This window comes from Dryobates pubescens, chromosome 11 (genome assembly GCF_014839835.1).
Source record: "Dryobates pubescens isolate bDryPub1 chromosome 11, bDryPub1.pri, whole genome shotgun sequence".
In the NCBI taxonomy this organism is placed as follows: domain Eukaryota; kingdom Metazoa; phylum Chordata; class Aves; order Piciformes; family Picidae; genus Dryobates; species Dryobates pubescens.
In genome coordinates, this window is record NC_071622.1 from 34,122,355 (window position 1) to 34,140,985 (window position 18,631).

General features: G+C 46.0%; 1 protein-coding gene across 3 annotated transcripts in view; it reads right to left on the reverse strand.

Moving 5' to 3' along the window:
• OSBPL9 (oxysterol binding protein like 9) overlaps positions 1-18,631 on the reverse strand; it is a 94,466-nt gene that overhangs the window by 60,029 nt on the left and 15,806 nt on the right. For 2 of the 3 annotated variants that reach the window (XM_054165106.1, XM_054165105.1), the window contains exons 2-3: positions 14,632-14,682; positions 8,146-8,224 (exon numbers count right to left, since the gene is read on the reverse strand). In XM_054165106.1, coding sequence (XP_054021081.1) covers positions 8,146-8,224; positions 14,632-14,682 — 130 coding nt within the window. Of the gene's footprint in view, positions 1-7,683; positions 8,064-8,145; positions 8,225-14,631; positions 14,683-18,631 lie in introns of those variants that run through there. The other variant, XM_054165107.1, reaches the window with a different exon arrangement.

Sequence of the window (18,631 nt, forward strand, 5' to 3'; positions counted from 1 at the left end):
TAGAAAAATGCAAGATGAAGCAGGGTTTCATCAACGCCTTCCAAAGCACTGTAGATTCCTTGCTTACAAATAACTGTCCTCACATCTGGCAGCAGGCTGAACATTGTCTCAGTGCCTTATTTCCTCTGTAGCAGAATTGTGGAGTCATCACAATTATTCTCCCTTCTGTTAACCTTCTTCCTGATGCCAATCTCCCCCTACACATGTAAATCAATCCTCCTTCTCTTCTGCAGATTTTTGACCTGCCCAATCTCTCTGTGCCTACAGAATACTCTGTGCAGACAGAGAAAAACCTCATCTGGTCCAAAGAGGGAGCATCAAATGGCCTCCTGCATGCAATGTACAAGTAAAATCAATCTGTGATCTTGGGAAAGCAACTTAACTGCTGTTCCATTATTACCTAATCTTTTGTGACAGGCTTTGTAATCAGCCCATAAGCATATCCTCGGGTGGCAACCCATCCAACAAAGGAAATTCATGATCAAGATGTTATTAGTTGTCTGAGGGGCAGCCTGCAAGTATCTGAGATTTTACTGGAGAATGTCTGTATTTCAGTATTAATAACAGTAACACCAAATAAAGCTTTATGTAGTGTATGCTGTGGAATTGGCTGTCAAGCTATGGTTTGCATTTAAAGGCCACTGGGTAGCTCAGAGACTACTAGGTTCAAGTACAAAATACCTTATGGCTTAAAAATAAAAATCAAAGTAGAGGAACAAAACTATAACTGTTTTCCTTAGCCAGGAACAGAGTCCTTCCCATAACACATCATACTCTTGTTTATTGCTGCTCAGAATTTCCTGTTAAACAGAAGGAAGAGTGTGGAACTTCCTAGCATCCCTTCCCTCCTTATAGTGAGACCTTTCCCAACCATCTCTCCCCTTCCAAAACAGTTGTCACATATCATGGAATCATAGAATGGTCTGGGTTGAAAGGGACCTCCAAAGGTCATCCAGTCCAACCTCCCCAGAGTCAGCAGGGACATCCCCAACTAGATCAGGTTGCCCAGGGCCTCACCGAGCCTCACCTAGAAAATCTTCAGGGAAGGGGCCTCAACCACCTCCCTGGCAAACCTGTTTGAGTAATCCACCACCCTCACAGTAAAAAAACTTGTTCCTAATATCCAATCTAAATCTGCTCTTTAGTTTGAAGCCATTGCCCTTCATCCTGTCACTGCAGGCCTTTGCAAACAGTCTCTCTCCAGCCTTCCTGTAGCCCCCTTCAGGTACTGGCAGGCTGCTATTAGGTCTCCCTGGAGCCTCCACTTCTCCAGGCTGAACACCCCCAGCTCCCTCAGCCTGTCCTCGTAGCAGAGGTGCTCCAAACCCCAGATCATTTTTGTGGCCCTCCTCTGGACCTGCTCCATCATGTCCATGTCCTTCCTATACTGAGCTCTCCAGACCTGGACACAGTACTCCAGGTGAGGTCTCACCAGAGCAAAGTGGCAGAATCACCTCTCTGGATCTGCTGGCAACGCTGCTTTTGATGCATCCCAGGATGTGATTTGCCTTCTTTGCTGCAAGCTCACACTGCCTGCTCATGTCCAGCTTTTCATCCATCAGCACCCCCAAGTCCTTTTCCTCAGGGCTCCTTTCTATCACCTCCTCCCCCAGCCTGTATTGATAGTGAGGCTTATTCTGGCCCAGATGCAGAACCCTGCACTTGCTCTTGTTGGACCTCACGAGGTTCACCTGGGCCCAGCTCTCCAGCTTGTCCTGGTCCCTCTGGATGCTATCCTGTCCCTCTGGTGTATCATCAACACCACACAGCTTGGTATCATCTGCACACTTGCTGATGGTGCCCTCAATCCCCCTGTCTATATCACTGATAAAAACATTAAAGAGCACAGGTCCCAGTACAGACCCCTGAGGGACCCCACTGTCACTGCTCTCCATCTACACTTCAAGCCATTGAGATCCCCCCTGGATGCAGCCATCATACACATTCAGTTGAGTCTCGATTCCTACTGATGCTAAATGCAGTGAGTAATAAATACTGTTTCTTCTAGAGGAAAGAAAAAACAAAGCCCCTGGACACATCACACATTATTTCAAGCTGTTGTTTTCTTCACTACTGTCAAGTTTAATATACATTTTGAAATCTGCTGGTTCAGCCTCAAGAAATGGAAACCCAAGAGGTGTTTCTATACAACCCTAAGACCAGGGTGCACACAGCCTCATTGCAAACAGCATTATAGAATCATGTTAGGGTTGGAAGGGACCTCAAGGATCATCCAGTTCCAACCCCCCTGACATGGGCAGGGACACCTCACACTACGCAGGTTGCTCAGAGCCACATCCAGCCTGGCCTTCAAAACCTCCAGGGATGAGGCATCCACCACCTCCCTGGGCAACCTGTTCCAGTGTCTCACCACTTCATGGTGAAGAACTTCTTCCTAACACCCAATCTGAATCTACTCATTTCTATTTTTTTCCCATTCCCCCTAGTCCTGTCATTATCTGACACCCTCATGGAGTGATCAGAAACCAGCCCACCTGGGACGGGGCACTGAGGCTGCAAGAAGGAACTGCATGGAGCAGCAGAAGCACAGCCATGCACCATGCCCTGTGCTCTGGTCACAAGTTTCAGCTACCCAAAACATTAATAGATGAAGGAGAGAGCAAAAGAGTTCAAGACCATACTGCAAAACCTAAATCTAGTTCTGTTTCACTGAGGAATTTCCACAGTTTGGTGAGGAAGGAGAGGATGAGATGGAGCCCAGAGCTTTGTGGTCAGTTAACAGGAGGAGGACCAGTAGCTCAGCTCTGATGTAAATGTACAGAGAGGCAAGGCTGGAAGTTCATTCTTAACATAGATGCTCATCCTCCTCTGTGACATCAAAGCACCTCTGGGCATGGCAGAGAGGAATTCAGCATCCCTGGAATCCCCCCCAAGCTGTTCTTGATAATGTATTTTGTCTTGCTGTAATACATCCCTATTCTAAGTGGTCCATAACCTTCAAACACTGTAGGGTTTTTCTTTGTTGGGTTTTTGTTTGGTTTTGTTTTGTTTGGGTGCCCTTTTTCCCCCCCTCTCCACATGTTCCTGTCATCACCTAGCTAGAAGCTCTTTCCATTTGGAAAGTCACTCTTTCTATCCTATCACTTGGCTGCTCCGTCTGTGGTCACCAGTTACAAACATCACTGAGAAACCCAGCACAGGCTGAGATTCCACACCCAGACCTCTTGCTAGGCATTTGTCAATAGCAAATTAAAAAAACCTCTCCAAACTTTTTTTTGGGGGGGAAAAGGCTGCCACTGTGTAATCTGATAGGCTAAGTGCCTCCCTCTGCCACAAGGGCAATCTGCGTCCTGGCATCTAGTTGGTGGACAACGCTAAGGTTTTATAGAGGACCATAAATATTGACTATTTCCCCAAGCAGTCGTGAGATGCAGATCTAAAGCCATTATACTTCATTTTGATACTTCATATAAATATTTAAAATCTCAGTTTCTGATACTGCTCAGCAGCTAAGGCCTTTGGGGACCTCAGTGTGTCCTCAGTGATGGCTGTGTCCCACATCCCTGCTTTTACAGCATTAAGACAACCCACTGCTGTGCACATCTCTCTCTTCCTCAGCAGTCACAAATAAAGCTAGAAACTGGGGCAGGATGGGCAAGAAGGAGAAATGCAGCTTCATCAGCTGACAGCATTCATGTTAGAGGAGAGCAAGTTGCACAGCAACATCCATGCTTAATTTCTCCGGTACTTCTGTGGCAGGAATAAGAAAGGAAAGACAAAAGCTAAAGCAAAATCATCTCAGATCAATGCACTGGACTGCTTCCAATATTTCAGTCCTCTGATAACACAAAACAGTGGAGACAAGGCTGATTGGCCTGCCAAGGAACTCTGCTGCAGGTTGTAAAAATAAGAGCTGGGTTTTCAGGGCAGGAGTTGAAAGATCTGAATTCTTGTTTCTGCTTTACAATATGTGTGTTCAGTGAATTATTTCAGTCCAAATAAAAGCCATTACTGCTTCAGGTTAGGCAGCAATTTGAGCATCAAGACGACAAACAACACCATTGACAGACTACCCTGAACATCATGTTCCCACTCTTGAATTCAAGCCACAAACATCTAGTGAGCAGAAAGAGCAGCTAAGTGATTGGAAGGATAGAAATAGTGATTTTTCCTAATGGAAAGAGCTTCTTGCTAGGTGATGACAGGAAGATGGGAAGAGAGAAAAAAACCCAACCAACCAAACCCAACCAACCAACCAACCAAAGAAAAGCCCCACAGTGTTTGAAGGTCATGGATCATTTAGAACAGGGACATGTATTACAGCAAGACAAAACATATTATCAGGAAGAGCTTCCTGAGAGGAAGGTGCCTTAGACTGTGAGTATTATCCCAAATGTCTTGCAGCAACTCAAATGGATTTTTGCATCTAATCTTAAGAAACCCATAAGGAAGTGCTTTGAGATCTACCTAAGTCAGAAGCCTTAGAATCAAGCCATGAAACTGGGTATACAGCATGACCAAGCAAGGACCAACTGGGAGACAAAATCCATGACTTCAAAATATATTTTCAAACTGCTGTGGAGTTTCTGTCCCTCTCTTCCCCCTCCAGTGTGAACAGGCATCAACAGAATCATATGAAGCAATAAAATAAAGAGGAAAAAATGTCTGCTGGGCACTCTGGCAGAGCTGAAGTTAAGCTGGCAAGGAAACCCAAAACATGCTGCTTGTTTTATTGTCCGTATTTATTCAATTCACCTCTTCCCTCTGTACCCAGACACTAAGTGCATGGATACCATTTGATGTGTATGCAGTCACCATGCATACCCTGCATTTGCTTTGCATTACAAATGTTTTAACTTTTACTGATGTTCAAACAGGGATGGCCTCTAGGAAGCACAGCTGCTGACAGAATAGAGGGAGATTGTCAGAGGCAGGAAAAAAAATGCAAACTACACGCTGGGAAGGCTACACAGAATCACACACAGAATGTCAGGGGCTGGAAGAGACCTCAAAGGATCATCCAGCCCAAGACCCCTGCCAGAGCAGGATCACCTAGAGCAGATCACACAGGAATGCATCCAGGAGGGTTTGGAATATCTCTAGAGAGGGAGGCTCCACAACCCCCCAGGGTAGCCTGTTCCAGTGTTCTGTCACCCTCACAGGGAAAAAAATTTTCCTCCTGTTTCCATGGAACTTCCTATGCCTCAGCTTCCACCATTGCCCCTTGTGCTGTCATGGGGCATCACTGAGCAGAGCCTGGCTCCATTCTCTTGGCACTCACCCTGCACATCTTTATAAACATGAGTGAGGTCACCCGTTAGTCTCCTTTTCTCCAAGCTCAAGAGCCCCAGCTCCCTCAGTTTCTCCTCATAAGGAAGATGTTTGTGGCTCTGTGCTGGAGTCTTTCAAGCAGTTCCCTGAGGCCCTTCCTGAACTGAGGGGCCCAGAACTGAACACAATATTCCAGATGTGGCCTCACCAGGGCAGAGCAGAGGGGGAAGAGAACCTCTCTGACCTACTAACCACAGCCCTTCTAATCCAGCCGGGAATGGCATTGGCCTTCTTGGCTACAAGAGCACATTGCTCAGAATTTACCAAGAGCCAGTGACAAGCAAATCTTAGTGGGAGATGCTGGAGGTTTACTGCTTTGAAAATTCAGTAACACACACACATGGGAACAGTATCCCTGTGAGAAGCTGATCAGGCATCTTGAAATTACTTCTCTGCCCTTCATCTATAGAGTGTTAAGACAAATGTGCAATTTTGAGCAACTGGCAGTAAGAAATAATTAATGAATCCAGTAGGAAGTGTTCCCTTCTTTACTCAATTTCAAATTCTGTCACTGCCTGTCAGCAAAATTTCCCTGAGGCCAAAGAAAATTCAGCTCTTCACTAATCAGTACTTAAAGCCTGAGGACAAGCTTTGGAGCCTGAAAAATAAACTGCTCCAGTGCAGATGGAGCCCTAATTTAGACACATGTCAGCAGATCTTTGAAATCTCTGTATTTTAAAGTTCTATTGTCTTCCCAGCTAGGCTCCAGGTTGTTTGGATCTCTGCTTGCCCTTAAGATTAAAGAGAAGGCAGTAAGAAGGAAGGAAGAAATTACACCTTTAAAAAAAGTTGCCATTTCTGCAGCAGTCTTCCCTTTTACAAGGCTTCTTTCATAAAGAGTGAATGCAGTTATAGCTGTGGCTATTGCACAGAACAAAAGCTCTGTCTGGATCATGTATCTTGTAGTGAACACTGCAGGTTTTCCTGGATTATTCTGTATACAGTATTTACATTATCACCCATTCCCCACTCATGGCTGACAGTGACCTGTACTCCCCACCCATTAAAGCCTGTGCAATACTGAATGAATCTAATGAACAAACATTTTCTATTTATGTGACCTAAGGGTTGCATGAAGTGGAGATACATGTACAGTGACCAGAAGAACTACAGATGCAGTTCCACAGAGCTGTTTTATACTGAAATGTCCCAGCACTGGCATCTTCCCTGGCTTTTTACATTTCTGCTTTACAGACATACATTGCTACTGTTCTTGTATCATTACAGTTTTCTGGATACCAAGGATTTTAGCTGCCTAACAGAAAAATGGAACACCTTAGCTCTCCACTGAAGGAGCATACACAAATCCTGACCTGGTAGGAAATGCACACAGATTGGGATTCTAAAGCATCAGATGTTATCTGACATAGCTGGTGTTCAAAAATTATCAATATTACTTAGAGCATTACACTACTTGTATCAGATACTATCAGTCTTCCTTTCAGGCATCTGACTACTCAAAGGAGACTACAGCTTGTAAGAAATCAGTGCAAGTAACACATCCTTAAAGAGGCTTATCTTAGTAACTAAAGATGAGAGATTTCTAGATTTACCTGTATCAAGTTCTCAGATATTCAGCAGTATTTAGCTTCATAGTATTGAAAGGCTGCCACAGTACAGCTTCCCATGACTGCATTAGCAATTACCTTGCATTTTATCCTTGGGAACAGCAGATTTAAGTATTGCTGTGTGCTCAGCATTATGGAGGTATGTTTGTGAGGCTTAATGCAGTGAAAAGCCAGTAAGTGCACAGCAGCAGCATGTAGGAAGAATTGTAGCACAAGGAATACAGATGCCAGTGACAATATGGTGTGCAATTAATATTTATCATTAGCTGTACTCTCCCCAACACAGCAGGATGATTAATGATATTAATGGTAAGTCCCACTTCCAAATCACTGATCACAATACAATATAGGTTACAGAATTCTTCCACTTCACATAAATTAACCTGACTGCTTAAATGCAAACATGCCTCTTGGATATTTACAGTTTCCTGCTCCATGCAAAGCAATTAAACGACTTAGTCACTGCATTTTGTGCAGAAAAAGCAGAAGGACTAACCAAGGGTAGCTGCAAAATATTTTCACCCCACTTCCCTCAGATTTTAACATTCAGCAAAGAGGTTCCCTGGTCAGTATTACTACAGCACGCCGAGCTGCTGCTGCAGAGAAAACAATGTAAGGAGTAAGATAACAATGATAAGAGCACCTTACCCTTTCTACCGGTGAACCATAGCATGCAATGACGGAACATAGCAGTGACAGATGGCATTGGTGTTAGTAAATGTGAATAAAAGGATAGCAGCAGAGAAATGGTGACTGGCAGACAAGACACAGAAATGTAGATGAAATGAACGCAAGCTGGTTAAGTCTTGAAGCAAAGCTCCACCTTTAAGGCAAGTGTTGCCTCTAGTCTCCTCATAATAGAGCATTAAGTTCTATTGGGATACAAATTGCAACCTTCAGACCGGTCTTGATTCTCTTCACAGGGAAGTGCACAATCGCATCTTGATATCGGAGAGCAGAAACAGTTTGTAAGCAAAACCCATCATCAGAAGCCCATCACTTCCTCCCCTGGAGTGATTTATTCTTTACATTTTTAATCTCCAAATCCTGCCAGAGCTACAGTCTTTTTCTATCACGTATGTGTCCACTGCAGATGCAAAATCCCTGCCTAACCTGCAGCACTCCTGGATCCAGAACGTTCTCAGCGTGCTCATTCACGCTGTTCTGCTGCCAAACATTTTAAATCATCCATCAAACACAAGTGGAATCTATTATAAGAAAGGGGGGGGGGGGGGGAAAAACCACCACCACCAAAACCAACAAACAATCTCTTCTGTCAGCTCACCCTGAAAATGGAAGGTTTTCTGATCAACAGTTATCGTGAAGGTGCTGTCGTCCTCATCGTCTATACCAATCACAGCTCCCTGTGAAACAAAGAACAAAATCCTGATAAGGCAAGCAGTGACATCAGCAGCACACACTCTATCACTACACCCCTGGCATTGAAAAAGCATCGGCAAATGAGAAGCAAACAAGAGCAGAAAGAGTCTCTGTTTAGTCACAGGATGCAACTGGGTTCTTAAAATGATATTTTTAGTTGCAGGGGGCGGGGGGAAAAAAAGCCCCAAACCACCACCAAACCCAGGAGTTATTTGTGCAGCTGTGATTTTCCAGCTAATGAAATGCAGCTTTTATCTGTGCAGTGGAGGTGGCGTTAGGCTACGGCATCACTGAAGCAAGCAGTTTTCCACTACGTTCCACCTCATGCTTTCAAAAGGAGTGAGGAAGCACTGTTTGGTACCTGCTCTGCGTGGATAAAAATACTAATTTGTAGATGCTCTGTAAAAAGAAGCTCCTGACCTGATTTTTATCTGCCAGCCTATGAAAAATAATAACAAATCATCCCAGCAGAATGAATTTGGTGCATCGTGTCATGTCACTGGTACACTGCGTGATCTGATTTGCAGTCCCCTAAGTAAAAATCAACAGTAAGGCATCAGGAGATATCAAAAGCTTTCTCTTCTAATTCCTCGTGAATGATGAGAAGGAAATGCAAATAAATTGCAGAGTTAAAGGCCATCTGTGCTTGGCTATTTACAAAGCTATCCACATCTTCGCTCCTGCCACCACAAGCAATAGGAGAAGACAACACTGAAGAAAAGGCTTCTGCCAGCTCCAGCAAATGACAACATTTACTTCAGAAATCACCACTGGATTTGCTCAGTTTCTCTCCTCCTCTCCAGCAGGCACAGCACCTGTTTTATCCTTCCCTCTCCCACAAAACAGACAGACAGCCCTGGGAGGGGCACTCACTTGATAAATTCCACCTTTACTCTCAGAGTAAACAGCAAGTTAACAGCAGAGCATCAGTTCCAACAAGTGCTCCATCCAGTAACTACAAGAGCCAGGGGGCAGGTGTGTATCCAGGCTGGCCAAAACATAAGACTTAGGGGCAGAAGGAGCTGAATCAGTCTCACTCTTGCACATTCTTCTATGTGAGGTTTCTGGCTCGTGTATAGCTGAGACCTTCTCAGGCAACACAATACAGATCAGATGAAACATGTCCTGTTTCAGAACAGCACCAACCATGTGTAATTCAAGGCTACACAGCAGGAAAGGATGACTCCAAACTAGTTTCCCCTTCCTTCCATTCCTCCAAAAGAGTATCTCTCACATAGGCTTTTCAAGCACAGCTCTGAATTCAGCAACTGAACAGGAGCCAGCAGTGTGCCCAGGTGGCCAAGAAAGCCAAGGGCATCCTGGCTGGGATTAGAAGTGCTGTGTCCAGCAGAAGCAGGGAGGTGATTGTCCCCTCTGGTGAGGCCACACCTCGAGTGCTGTGTCCAGTTTTGGGCACCTCAATCCAAGAGAGATGTGAAGGTGCTGGAGCCAGTGCAGAGGAGGGCAAGGAAGCTGGGGAAGGGCCTGGAGAATAAATCTGATGAAGAGCAACTGAAGGAGCTGGGGGTGGTTAGTTTGGAAAAGAGGAGGCTGGGGGGAGACCTCATTGCTTTCTACAACTACCTGAAAGGACATTGTAGAAAGGCTGGTGCTGGTCTCCTCTCACAGGTCATTAGTGATAGAACAAGAGGGAACAGCCTCAATCTGCAGCTGGGTAGGTTCAGACTGGACATTAGGAAGAATTTTTTCCCATCAAGAGTGGTCAGGCATTGGAATGTGCTGCCCAGGGAGGTGGTGGAGTCACCAAGCCTGGATGTGTTTAAAGGTGGTTTGGATGTGGTGCTTGGGGCTATGGTTTAGGGGTGACCTGTAGAGTAGGGTTCTGGGTTGGACTTGGTGATCCTGAGGGTCTTTTCCAACCTGCATCTTTCTGGTATTCTGTGATCACTGTATGAGGCACCTACAATGTGTATCCAAGCCAGTATAATGCTGAATACTTTTATTGCCAAGACACAACAACCACCAACTGACTAGCCACTGCATTTGGAGACTATATGTAATCATGCAGTGTGCCAGGGATGTGACATTGTGGGTCAGTCATGCTGCCAGAAAGAGGGCTTTTTAAATACACCAACAGATAAAAAGTGTCTGGCACTTGCAGTGTATGTTTTGCCATGCAGTAACTCAGAAGATCACTGCAAGTTGTACAATATTGCTCTCATCGCCAGCTATCAACACTCTGGAAGTCAGACACCAAGAACACGACCAAGGTAATCACTCCAGACAGTACAGGTACATCTAACAGAAAGCCAAAAAGGTCAGGGAGGACAGCTAAGTCCCACCTCCAGCCCAAGTGGTGGGAGGAAACTGAGGAGCAGGAAGAGCACCCCCCTGTCTGTGATCTCAGCCCAAAGCTGCATGAAGTGCACACACTCCACCTGCAATGTTGAGACACAGGGTTTGAGCATAAGGACAGGAGATGCTTTTTTGCCATGCATATAATACACATGAACAAGCTAAAAAAAAACACCCAGAAGCTACATCGTGAAAGTTGAAGTGTATATTGCAGAAAGCTTAGGCAGGATTTAAGGCATAGGAGGAAGGAATAATAAACTGCACCAGTACAGGTTAAGAGATGATCTGCTGGAGAGCACCCCTGTGGAGAGCAGACCTGGGAGTCCTGGTCGACAAGTTCCCCATGGGACAGCAATGTGCCCTTGTGGCCAAGAAGGCCAATGGGATGCTGGAGTGCATTAAAAGGAGTGTGTCCAGCAGACTGAGGGAGGTTCTCTTCCCCCTCTACTCTGCTCTAGTAGCACCTCACCTGGAATATTGCATCCAGTTCTGGGCTCTCCGGTTCAAGAGGGACAGGATCGAGAGAGTCCAAGAGAGGGCTACAAGGATGATGAAAGGTCTGGAGCACTGCCTTGTGAGGAGAAGCTGAGAGCCCTGGGGCTGTTTAGTTTGAAGAAGAGAAGACTGAGAGGGGATTTAATAAATGTTTATAAATATCTGTGAGCTGGGTGTCAAGAGGGAGGAAACAGGCTCTGCTCAGTTGCACCGTGGGATAGGACAAGGGGCAATGGATGTAAACTACAGCACAAAAAGTTCTACCTCAGCATGAGGAAGAACTTCTTCCCTGTGAAGGTCACAGAGCACTGGAACAGGCTGCCCAGAGAGGTTGTGGAGTCTCCCTCTCTGAAGACTTTCAAGACCCATCTGGATGCATTCCTGTGAGACCTGTGTTAGATTCTATGGTCCTGGTTTGGCAGGGGGCTTGGACTCAATGATCTCTGGAGGTGTCTTCCAATCCCTAACATCCTGTGGTCCTGTACAGATGACACACAGTCCTCTGTGAACACACCTCCCAAGTACATTATGACAATCAACAAAGGAATTTGAAGATGAAACTTCAGGCCTATGAACTTTGTATCAGGAGCAAAAAGGTGAGGAAAAAGCTTTATAAATCCACTCAAGAAAAAAGGGAAGTATTGTAGCCAAGCTGCCTAAATTACATGTTTGTTTATATTCACACCTCCAGTCACCAATCAACAATTGCTCTAAACAGAAAACATCTTGGATATCATTTCAGACTGCAGGAGCCCATCTGCTCAGCTATCAGTATCGCTGTCATCTGCCAGAAGAGCTGCTTTACAAAGAAAGAAGAAAGATTCCTTCCTCATAAAAAAAGCCACACATTCAAAGGAAGGATGGGGGAGTCAGCAAAACTCCAGAGAGTAATTTGGGGTGGGAGAGTGGCATAGATGAGGAAAGAGAGAGGAATTGGCTTATGTTAAGTACATATAAAAGTGGACCATGGAATATGGAATGGATTGTTCACTTTTAATACTGCCCACACGGACAGGCTGAGGCCAGCCTCCGCACTGACAGCCTCACGGCACTACTAAAAGCAGGCATGGGGTTTAACAGAATCACAGGATGTTAGGGGTTGGAAGGGACCTTGAAAGACCATCAAGTCCAACCCCCCTGCCAGAGCAGGATCACCTACACCAGTTCAGGAGAGACAGAGACTTGCTGGAGAGAATCCAAAGGAGAGCCACAAGAATGATTAGGGGACTTGAGCACCTTCCCTGTGAAGAGAGACTGAGACCTGGGGCTGTTTAGTCTGGAGAAGACTGAGAAGGCATCTCATCAATGTGTACAAATATCTAAGAATTGGGAGTCAAGTGGAGGGGGCCAAGCTCTTTTTGGTGTTGCACAGTAATAAGACAAGGAACAACAGGTACAAGCTTGAACATAGAAGGTTTCACCTCAACATGAGGAGAAACTTCTTTACAGTGAGAGTGACAGAGCCCTGGCACAGGCTTCCCACAGAGGTTGTGGAGTCTCCTCTGCACACATTCAAAACCCACCTGGATGCATTCCTGTGCAGTCTACCCTGGGTGACTCTGCTTTGTCAGGGAAGTTGGACTGGACGATCTTTGGATGTCCCTTCCAAGCTCTAATATACTGTGAGCACACAGGAACTCATCCAGGCAGGTTTTGAATATCTCCAGAGAAGGAGACTCCACAAGCGCCCTGGGCAGCCTGTTCCAGTGTTCTGTCACCCTCACAGTGAAAAAGCATTTCCCTCCTGTTTCCATGGAACTTCCTCTGCCTCAGCTTCCACCATTGCCCTTTGTGCTGTCATTGGGCATCACCCAGCAGAGCCTGGCTCCATCCTCTTGGCACTCACCCTGCACATCTTTAACAGAGTAAATTTTTCCACGCAATGCAGAAAACATCTTCAGTGAATCCTTGGGAATGTTATGCTCTAGACAGTGATTTGAGTTTACATCACCCCTAAAGAAATTCTAAAATAAGACACCAATATATTAAGCAAGAGAAAGTGCAAAAAAAAAGAGTCATCTGGAATTCATATGAATGGAGATTCTCTGTGTGAGTCTCAAAGTGCTATTGGCACCCCTTTATTAGGCCCACAGAAAGACTAGAGAGGGGTAGCAACAGAAGGAAGGAATAACTGGAAAGAACAGAGTTCTGATGCAACTCATCACATTGTGTGTCAGACCACAGCTCACCTTCCCTATGCTCCTCCTCCTTTAAGACTCAAAATGCTCCCATTTATACCCATTATCCTCCTGGCTCCTTCCCCCTGTTTACATCAGCTCTTCACAAGACTGTTGGATAGTGGAAGCACAGATTCTGTAAGGAATGGGGAAAATGCAGGAAAAGAACTTCTGCAGCACTTTGGCATGTGCATGACCAGAAGGTAGAAACTGGACATTTGCAAAGACATCAGAGCATTCCCACCTCACTTCGGCGCTGTCGTTTTGAGCTACAACAGCAGCACTCAAGGTTCCTAAGCCAGAGTGTCTCAAACAGGTAACACTCAGCTATCACACCCTGCATGTTCTCACCTCTGTTACCCTAATTTATTCCCTCTCCAGTTGTTATTTCAAAGCCTTTGCCTGCTGTCTTCTTCCTTCCTTTTCCAGTCCTCCTTTGTTTCACTAAAGATCAAGCACAGCTTAAGTGGCAGGCCCAAAGAGTGTCCAAACTGGCAGAACAGAGGCCACAGTCAGAGAATAAGGCTAAGTCAGAAGGACAAGAGTAAGCAGCTCTGCAATGAATCCTGCAGGTAGAGAGCACAGGTGTGTATATTCCTGTGTGGTAGTTTTAGGCTATGCCTTTAAAATTTTTTCACAGTTCTTGCATAGAAAGTAGTAAAAATGTAAATAAGTCACTATTGGGTGTAAAAAGGAAAACAATGATAATCCTAGACAATCCCATTGGAGAGATAAGGGACTAAAACTAGTTGTGCCAAAACAATCTCTCTTCTCTTCTTGCTTCTTTGCTCTGGGAAAGATATTAACTTGCTTCTGCTTGACCTTGGCTGCATTGTTTGGGTTAGTCTAACTTCTCTGCTCCTTTCTCTTCTCCTTCTTTTGTACAGGGGGGAAAGGGGGAGGCAGAGAGGGAGAAGCTAGTAGCTTCCCCTGGTCAAAGATCCTTGTGCTGTTTAGTAATTGTAAATATCTCTAACTATTGCAAATGCTGTCTATATTTGTACATATTCATTGCATTCCATTGCAGCTTGTAGTTTTGCTTGTAAATACAGCTTTCATCTGCTTCCAACCGAGCTGGTCTGGCAAATTCAATGTTGGGGGGGGGAATTTTCAGCCCACCACATCCTGTATCTCCACACACAGAAACGAGAGTGGCAAACAGCAGCTTCCTCATAGCTCCTACTAACCCATCCTGCTCTGTTGGACAACGCTTCCTTACACCAGGTAGAAAATTACAGGATGTCATTAGCACAGCATGTCACTTGGCCTCTCACATTTTCTTTCCTCAAATACTTCTACTATTTCAGTATTTTGCAGAGCCAGGAAGAGAGCCCAAACCTCAGAAGCCTCCTTGCATATCTCCCATCTTACAGACAGTGAGTCACAAATTCAACAGCACTTACCCTGAGTCTAACACACCCTCGGCGTGATCCTCTCATCATTTTGTCTTTTGACTGAAAGAGAAAAAAGAGAGGAAAAAAAAGAAGATCACTGGGTTAACAAATACTGTAAGAAGTGCAAGGAGAGAATTAGCCATTCAAAGGAGCTGAGAAAACAAAAAAGCTGTCTGGACTGATCGACTGCGATGCGACTCCTGTTACCAAATAGGTTAGCTCTTGCCCAGCAGAAAACTCACCTCCATGGAATGACAAGGTAATCCTGCAAGAAGAGCTGCCCTGTGCAGGACCTGGGAGCCCTGCTGGACAAGTTATCCATGGGTCAGCAATGTGCCCTTGTGGCCAAGAGGGCCAATGGGATGCTGGGGTGCATTATGAAGAGCGTGTCCAGCAGATCCAGGGAGGTTCTCCTCCCCCTCTACTCTGCCCTGGTGAGACCTCATCTGGAATATTGCATCCAGTTCTGGGCTCTCCAGTTCAGAAGGGACAGGGATCTGCTGGAGAGAGTCCAATGGAGGGCTACAAGGATGATGAAGGGTCTGGAGCACTGCCTGATGAGGAGAGGCTGAGAGCCTTGCGGCTGGTGAGTCTTGAGAAGACTGAGAGGGGATTTAATCAATGTCTATAAATACCTGAGGTTTGGGGGTCAAGAGGGAGGGGACAGGCTCTGCTCAGTTGCACCCTGGGATAGGACAAGGAGCAGTGGATATGAACTATAGCACAGGATGTTCCACCTCAACATGAGGAGGAACTTCTTCACTGTGAGGGTCACAGAGCAGTGGAACAGCCTGCCCAGAGGCTGTGGAGACTCCGTCTCTGGAGACTTTCCAGCCCCATCTGGATGCATTCCTGTGTGACCTGCTCTAGATTCTATGGCCCTGCTCTGGCAGGGGGGTTGGACTCAATGATCTCCTGAGTCCCTTCCAACCCCTAACATTCTGTGATCCTGTGACCCTGCTACAAGAAGTTTTGCAGACATTTGAATAAATACTTAGAGGGTGCATTCCACACCTTTACAGAAAGTAAAACAAGAAGTGAAGAAGAAAGGAGTTTGGAAATATCAAAAACTTTGGCAGTGTGTTGATTGACATCTTCCTCCTTCCCTTACTCTGAGAAAAATGGCCACATTGCAAAATCCAGCTGTGCAGGCACAATTGTGCAAAGGAAAGTATATCTGTTTCCAGATTCACAGCCCTTTTCACACAGATGTCATGTTTAAACAGGTGTCTGTGCCTGCCTTCTAGATAGCACAGCCTGCGTTCCTTAGCACAGCCACTGGAGCAGTAAGAGACCAGCTCAGGATTGCTCTGTGTATAACCAGTGCTCAGACCTGCAGCCTAGCCTACCTGGCAGACAGATACTGAACCTCATCTTTAGTATCTGCTTGAAGCACTGACAAGCAAATTCCAGGGGAAAAAAGCCTCAACAAACAGGCAATTGTACACAGCTAACTTGCTGCCAGTTGAAACTGTGATACCTTCAACTTTCAGCTGTTGCCAGCACTGGCTCAGGCAGACCTGTCAGTAACTTTCTGCTGTGCTACTGAACAGTGGTGGCAGGGCCAAGGAGCAAGCACACAAACTCTTTAACATAAAGAAAGGAAAAAAAAAAGAAAACATCTTTCCATCAGAATTAACCAGGTTGGAAAAGACCTTTGAGGTCATCAAGTCCAACCTATCACCCAACGCCGTCATATCAACTAAACCATGGCAACAAGTGCCTCATCCAATCCCTTCCTAAACACCTCCAGTGATGGTGACTCCACCACCTCCCTGGGCAGCACATTCCAATGGCCAATCTCTCTGGGAACAACTTCTTCTTCACATCCAGCCTACAACTCCCCTGGTGCTGCTTGAGACCGTGTCCTCTTGTTCTGTCACTGGTTGCCTGGGAGAAGACACCAATCCCCATCTGGCTATAACCTCCCTTCAGGTAGTTGTAGACAGCAATAAGGTCTCCCCTGAGCCTCCTCTTCTCCAGGCTAAACAACCCCACCTTCCTCAGCCTGTCCTCTCAGGGCTATGCACCAAACCCCTCACCAGCTCTATTGCCCTTCTCTGGACACGCTCCAGCAGCTCAACCTCCTTCCTAAACTGAGGGGCCCAGAACTGGACACAGGACTCAAGGTGTGGCCTAACCAGTGCCAAGTACAGAGCAGAATGACTTTCCTGCTCCTGCTGGCCACACTGTTCCTGATGCAGGCCAGGCTGCCATTGGCCTCCTTGGCCACCTGGGCACACTGCTGGCTCATGTTCAGCCTCCTGTCAACCAGTACCCCTAGGTTCCTTTCTGCCTGGTTGCTCTCCAGCCACTCTGTCCCCAGCCTGCGTGGGGTTGTTGTGGCCACTGTGTAGAACCTGGCACTTAGATGTGTTAAATCTCATGCCCTTGGTTTCTGCCCATCTGCCCAGCCTGCCAAGGTCCCTCTGCAGAGCCCTCTTCAATGCTCAGTTTTCTGACAGATGCAAGAACATCATCTGTTTTTTAACTCCATACACTTTCTGGGGGTTGAATGAGATGAACCAAAGTGAACTGCAATGAATTATGTGCTGTTGCAGCCTTCCCTGCAAAGGCAATCCTGTCCAATGTGAACCCTTCTCTCTTACTGTCCAAATATTCCAGCTACATTCTTCCAGGTCACAAAAACACAGCTATCACTGATGCCTTCTGAGCAGATTCTCTTGCTGTTAGCTTCAGAAACATCAACTTATTTACATCAGTATCTTAGCAGTTCCATCTAGGTGTGTGATTGTGATGTGATTATGACCTGCCCTGTTTTCACCAAAGCCATCAGACAGTGCAATCTTATTGCTATCTGTTGCAGCCACTGTTCTGAGGGCAGCTGCTGGAGGTGTGCAGAGTGCATGGGAATGCAAAATACTCTCTAGCTGACCTGGAGTATGGCGTCCAGTTCTGGAGCCCTTATTACAAGAAGGATCTGGAGGTGCTGGAAGGTGTCCAGAGAAGGGCCACAAGGATGAGCAGAGGGCTGGAGCTCCTCTCCAGGCAGACTGAGAGAGTTGGGGTTGTTCAGTGTGGAGAAGGGAAGATTCTGAGGAGACCTTATTGTGGCCTTCCAGTATCTGAAGGGGGCTACAAGAAAGCTGGAGAGGGACTTTTTAGGGTGTCAGGGACTAGGAGGCAATGGAGAAAAAATAGAAATGGGCAGATACAGATTGGATGTTGGGAAAAAGTCTTCCCCATAAGGGTGGTGAGACACTGGCAAAGGTTGCACAGGGAGGTGGTAGAAGCCTCATCCCTGGAGGTTTTTAAGGCCAGGCTGGATGTGGCTGTGAGCAACCTGCTGTAGTGTGAAGTGTCCCTGCCCATGGCAGGGGGCTTGGAACTGGATGATCCTTGGGGTGCCTTCCAACCCTCACAATTCTATGGCTCTACAATTCTAATTGCACACTGAGAAGAGCAAAACAATCACATTCCCTGTGTGCCAAGAACAGCATCCTCACATTGGCACCCTTGGATTGGAACATGCTGCAGAAGCCACCTACTTGACACACTGGCACCTCTCATTGGAAGAATGCATTTAGCTTATCTGTGTGGTTGGCTTTTACTGGTTAAGTGCTTGGTAAGAAATAGAATTTAAGCAGCTATTCAGAGCAATACTGGAGATTGGGGGGAGGGGGGCGCTGTTTAGGGCTTCTCTAGGAACTTCTATACTGCTAGGGATATACTGCTAGGGACGTGCTCAAAACTTCTTCTGTTACCTGCTTCTTCTGTTAAGGGCTCTGGGATTTCTCCTAAGGACACTCTGTGACTCTGTAATGCTAGGGATTCTACAATGCTATAATAGGACTTCTGAGAAGACTTCTGAGATTCTCTACTCTGCATTTCTGGAAATCTTCTTGCAGCAGTGGCAGGGTTCTTCCCCCACCATTTGTCACATCAAAGGGCATCTGGGGCTACCTTCTGCTGCCCCAGGACAGGGCAGCAATACTATCACTGGAAAACCAAGAACAAAACAAACAAACAAAAAGATGGGAATAAGAAG